General features: G+C 37.0%; 1 protein-coding gene across 1 annotated transcript; it reads left to right on the top strand.

The window, feature by feature from the left end:
* Positions 1-924: 924 nt before the first annotated feature.
* On the top strand, positions 925-2,101 carry LOC140845456 (prostaglandin E synthase 3-like). Its single transcript, XM_073219572.1, has one exon. It carries the CDS (start codon positions 1,184-1,186, stop codon positions 1,661-1,663), a length of 480 nt encoding a protein of 159 aa, XP_073075673.1. The 5' UTR covers positions 925-1,183; the 3' UTR covers positions 1,664-2,101.
* The last annotated feature ends 4,078 nt before the right edge of the window (positions 2,102-6,179 follow it).

The following is a 6,179-nucleotide window of genomic DNA, read 5'->3' as shown; positions in this document are numbered from 1 at the left end:
TTTCTCTGTAAATGTAGTCAAGCTAGAGAACATTTTTGGGTAGGTACCTGGATTTTGCTCCCCACAAATGTCCCTTATATTTTGGAAATTAGCTTTAGCCACCACAGGCTTAACCCAGGGGCAGGGACAAAGTCTAAGGGGCAAGCAGATCTGGTTCTGAGCAGCCATGGGAAGTACAGCCTAAGCCTCCATCATCCAGGAGAGAATCAGATTATGTACACATTTTAGCAGGGCAAATCTAGAGGAGCTCACTTTATACCTGCACATTACAAGGTCAAGAATTCTTTGAGGACGTGAACTGAGTCTCCCTTGATTGTCATTATATCCCCAGTGCCTTTTACAGTGCCTGGCATGTGGGAGTGTCAATTTGTTGCATAAATAATGGAATTTTTAAGTTTCTCTTCTCTAGTTTTAGTAAAAAATTCACTCCGTGTTATTCCATTCTGCATTTGGATTGCCATGTCTCTTGCTTTATTTCATACCTCACTTGGTTGTGATCATTCCCAGAAGCCAAATAGTTTCCACAATGTGCTGGATAGCTCTCAGCTCCTGTTACTCAATTGTGAACCATGGAAGGAAGGGTTGGAATGATGGAATCTCATGTGGCACTATCATTTGTGCTTTCTTTTAGATATTAAGTTTGTTTTATCAAATACAGAATTTACATTATTTCATTTCTAGTGTCTGAATGTTTATGACCTATTTGGAGCATTATTAGTTCATCAAGTCTTCATTTTCTCTTTATTATTTTGATTTGAGAATGTTTATGTTTCTATGTGTCATGTTGTTTTATATTAGGGCCAGTTATTTTTCCAAAGGAATTAACCTCCATTTTTGTAGCACAAGTCGTTGGAAAATTAGGAATTGAAAATGATCATCAAAACAGTTTACTCAGCTCCGCGCTGCTCGCCTACACGCACGCACACACGCTCGTCCTCTGTCCTCGCGCCGCTTTTCTTACACTTCTCTCCTCCCCGGCCTGAGGAGCGGCTCTCGGCGCGGTGCATTGTGGGAACCCAGGTCGAGTGCGCCGTCGCCGTCTCCGTCGCCCGGGGGAAGCGAGAGGAGGCCGTGACCGCGGAGAAAGCTCCGCAGTCGTCACGGTAGAGGAGTCGACTGCCCCGTAGTTGTCGCCGCCGGAGAGGCCTGCCCACGCGTTCACCCGTCCCCCGCCCGGTTTGCGATGCAGCCCGCTTCTGCAAAGTGGTATGATCGAAGGGACTATGTCTTCATAGAATTTTGTGTTGAAGACAGTAAGGATGTTAATGTAAATTTTGAAAAATCCAAACTTACATTCAGTTGTCTTGGAGGAAGTGATCATTTTAAACATTTAAATGAAATCGATCTTTCTCAGTGTATTGATCCAAATGATTCTAAGCATAAAAGAACTGACAGATCAATTTTATGTTGTTTACGAAAAGGAGAATCTGGCCAGTCGTGGCCAAGGTTAACAAAAGAACGGGCAAAGCTTAATTGGCTTAGTGTGGACTTCAATAATTGGAAAGACTGGGGAGATGATTCAGATGAAGAGATGTCTAATTTTGACAGTTTCTCTGAGATGATGAACATGGGTGGTGACGAGGATGTAGATTTACCAGAAGTAGATGGAGCAGATGACAATTCACAAGACAGTGGCGATGAAAAAATGCCAGACCTGGAGTAAGGAATGTTGTCAACGAATTTTGAGAAAGAAAAATAACTTCTGCAGGATTTTGTAATTGAGAGAATTCCCAAGTTGATAGCTCTAAAGGCAGATGTTGTATTTGCCTCCTTTAACCCATTTTTCAACCTGTTTTTTTTTTTAACAGCTTCACTAAGGGTCGATATGTACCATTGTATGGGGCAATTTTAAGTCAGCTAAGGCAGTAAGTAACCTTTCACATGAACATTTCCCAGACTTCCATGATGCTGTTGAGGTCCAGGCAATTGATAACAGCAGTTGTGATTAAAAACATTTCACCTCAGTCTCCTTTACTTCATAATATAGATACTGACATGATAGAAAGTGCCCAGATTAAGGAAAGATAATTAAATTTTAGATCTTGGAACATGGGCTCAAAGTGACTGAAAACAGATCACTTAAACTGGTAACCTGTTGTTCCTCTGCTATATCCCTCAGGATTATTCCACTAAGGTTTTATTTTTCAAAAAATGTACTTCACATAACTACACAAGTGATAACCTTGTCAGTGTTTCAGATACATCTTAGCTAAAACTAGTAAATGTCCTAACTTGGTGTTGTTTGACCCTTAAACTTTTACATCTCTTAGCATGGAGGACGAAGAAAAGCTGTACATTGTTGTTTGAGAGTCTACATTGAGACCGAATTTGTATTTACACTGTCAGTATGGCAAATGAGTGAAAAAAATGTTAATACACTATTGGATTTTTTTCTTTTTTTGATTCAGCTGTCCCAGGGCTGAAAACCTCAATTTATGTTCATGACAGGGAGGATTTTTTTTAATGTCTACATTCTTTCTAATAAACTGTTGGAAGACTAAAAAAAACCAAACAGTTTACTCAGTTTCTATTTGATTCTACTGAAAGATCCCTCCAAGCCCTGTGAGGCAGGCATATCTTATGGTGACCTCTGAATGAGTTACATTCTTGTATAATTCCCTCCCTTTGATTGAAGGAAAAACTAGTGGCTTCCTTATAACCAATAGAATATGGTAATGGTGATGGGATATCACTTCTTTGATTAGGCTACATTATATAAGATTCTGTCTTACCAAAGTGGAGAGATACTTTCCTACTGACTTTGAAAAAGCAAACTGCTGTACTGAGAACTGCCTAGGGAGAAAGCCACATGATAAGGAACTGTGGGCAGCCTCTAGTATGTGAGAGCAGCCTCTAGCTAACAAGCTAGCAAAGAGCTGGGAACTTTACTCATACAACCGCATATAAATTAGCTCTATCAATAACCTGAATGAGCTTGGAAGTGAATTTTGCCCCAGATAAGCCTCCAGGTGAAAAATACAGACAATAGACATCTTAACTGTATCCTTGTGATACCTTGAATGCAGGACCCAGCTAAGCCATGTCTAGAATCCTGACCCATGCAAACTGTGAGATAATAAATGTGTGTTGTTTTAAGGCACTCAATTTGTAATTTGTTACAAAATACGCCATTCTTGACATAATCTGACCCTTGGGTACCTTTATAAAATAGCTGAAATATTCAAGTATAATATATGTTTGTATATGTCTCTGGAACCCCAATTCCACTATTTTCTTGGGTATACGTCGTGATCCAGTTACACTTACTTTTTACAGTTCTCCTAATCTGCTGTCATATTTCATACATCTGCTGGGATGACTTTTGTTCCCCTTATCTACCTAGACAATTCCTCCTTAGCTTTCAATCTTCATACAAATACCTCCTAAGGAAGTCCTCTCTAAGCTTTCCAAGTGGAATTAATCACTCCTTCCTTTCTGCCATCAAGGCACGTTGAAGCGTATACTGTCATTTTACTACATTATTTTATAAATACAGATTTATGAGTCTGCTTCCCTTCTGGACTTGGGACTATTGACAGCACAGACAGTGTTATATTCACCTTTAATGTACCCACCACCTAGTACAATACATAAAGGTAAGCATCCAAATCTTAAATTTTACACATACCTGCAGCCCCCTGAAATGTATCTAATTAACTTCTTTGGTGGTAAAGAGTTTCTTTGTCTAGTTATTTGAAATTTTTTATTTAGACACAGCAAAGCTTATATAGTATAAAATCCATAAACCAACAACCCAATTTTTTAAATTAAGAAAAAAGACACCAAATTCTCAACATTATGTATATCATCAGATTTTCAAAATTCCTGTTGGATTCATTTTATATAATGAATCAGATAGACTATCCTGTGATAGAATCTGGTTGCTGAGAATAATTTAAGCACCTTCCCTTAGCTCTTCTGATCCTGGGGTATTGCTTTAATAAATGAGTGCTTTAGTCCATTCAAAGGCACCTGGGCCCATGAAAGAGTTAACCCACTATCTCCAAATGCCTCCTTGACAACTAGTGCATTGTTCATATACTAGATTGTTTTATTATGGAACAAAGACTTCAAAACTAATTTCTTTTTAATGAGACATTTGGATTAAATTAATTTCTAGAATATTCTCTGAGAACAACTCTTTTTTCAAACAAATGTCATGAAAAGGTTTATTTTTAGATTTAAGGTTTATGAGAGCTGTAGTGTACTTGGCTTTCCATGCAAGATTTTTATAGCCCTCTCACATTTCTCAGATGAGAGGGCTATTATTGCTGCCTTCCAAATAGTTTTGAATCTGTAGGGAAGATTTATAAAAAATAATTTTAGCCCTTGGGAAAAAAATCAAGTCAATTTCAATGCCATATTAAACATTTGATATCCCCTGAAATACAGCATGGATAAAAATATACTTTTGAAAAAAGTGCCAAGAAATATTTGGATAACATTATAGAGAATATAATATACACTATTTGCATGTTAGAAAAGAACCTGAGAGAAACCTTCTTCTTGTCACTGATAATTACTTATTACTGTTATTTTCCTTTAAATGGTGAAAATACCACTTAATAATTTTCTTCCCTTTAGGAACAGAATAGAAATAGCATAAAACAATATTTACAAGACAGATGTTGAGAATGGACTATGCCAGTAAAGTCTATTCTGCTGAGAGATATGGAAATATTTCTCACATATACAGAAACAATGGGTTTTCTCTTGCGGCTCCCACACAAGCAACATTCCATTTTCAGGCAGTGCATTGCCAAAACATTCAGTTTCATTGCCATGAATTTGCATTCCTGTTGTAACAGTAAAAGTATATATTTCTTGCCTATGAAGATTTCACTTATGAATTCATAAATAGGATCCCTAGGTATGTTGTTTCAGTCATTAATGCAAAGGTGAAATCGTTCTTTCATGGCAGGTGGGCCAATTAGCATCTTTAAAAGGAGTCATCATTATAAAAAAAAAAATTGGGTTTGCTGATGAATAATGGTTTCATCTCAAAAAGCACTTTGAAAATATTCACTAATTAATATGATCAGAAGACTTAAATAAAAACGTGTTCTCTGTGCTTAGACTTTTAGTTCAACAGAAACACTTTGGGAAACAAAGGGTTATCAATAGGAAAATTACATTTCTCCTCTGCCAGTTGTAATACTAGTTGCAATGCAGTGTTTTTTTACAATTGTTTGTGCCAGAATGAGGACAACCTACATTTTACTATGGGAAATATTTAAAAATAATAAACATACTTCTTTCTCTGGAAATACAATAGAATAGATAAACCAAAACTCTCCTAAAAAAAAAACACTTCAAAATGCCAGTTAAAATATAGACAACATCCTTTGTTGCCCTTGTCTAGCTTGGATTAATACTTAGTCTATAGGCACAGACCTGACCATCTACATTTGCCCTCTTACAGCACTAAATTATGTTTTCTGCCTCTATCTTGCATCTACTTACCACTTCATCATTTTATTTAAAAAAATAATAATAATAATAAGGGAGAAATGTGGGATTCACATATAAATCAAGTATAAAAATCAAACGAATAATCATATCTGACTTGATTGTTTATAGTTCATGATGCGTGATCAAAACTGAAAGTTTCTGTGATATGACTGCCCTTGCACTGTTCACCATGTAAGAACTTATTCACTATGTAAGACCTTGTTCACCATGTAAGAACTTGTTTGTTATGCTTCAGAAGATTGAAGACTGTTGAGATATAGGCTTGGGGTTGATTAATGACTGTGCATTAAGTCCTCTATACAGAATTTCATTGTTGTTAACAACCATTTGATCAATAAATATGAGAGATGCCCTCTCAAAAAAAAATATAGATAACATCCTTTTGAATGCATAATTCATCAATAAGTAATGGAAGACACAGGGTACCAAGAGACCTATGAACAGGTGAGTTGGTACTGTGGAACTGTGGAAGTCCTAGAATGGATGGTAGACAGTCATACTAGCCTAGGGTGGTGTCGGCCCACATGAGACAAAGGATTATAGATAAGACCACTGTATTAAGTCTGACCTTTCAAGGGCTACCATTTTAGTGAAAGGATAGACTGGACATAAATGGCCCCCTGCCACAGTGAGATAACAAGGAACCTTCTCTATCAGCCTGGACTCTAAGTGGGAACAAAGTTCCTTCTGATAAATTAAACCATTGG

This window comes from Manis javanica, chromosome 2 (assembly GCF_040802235.1).
Source record: "Manis javanica isolate MJ-LG chromosome 2, MJ_LKY, whole genome shotgun sequence".
NCBI lineage: Eukaryota > Metazoa > Chordata > Mammalia > Pholidota > Manidae > Manis > Manis javanica.
This window is presented reverse-complemented; position numbering and strand designations above follow the sequence as displayed.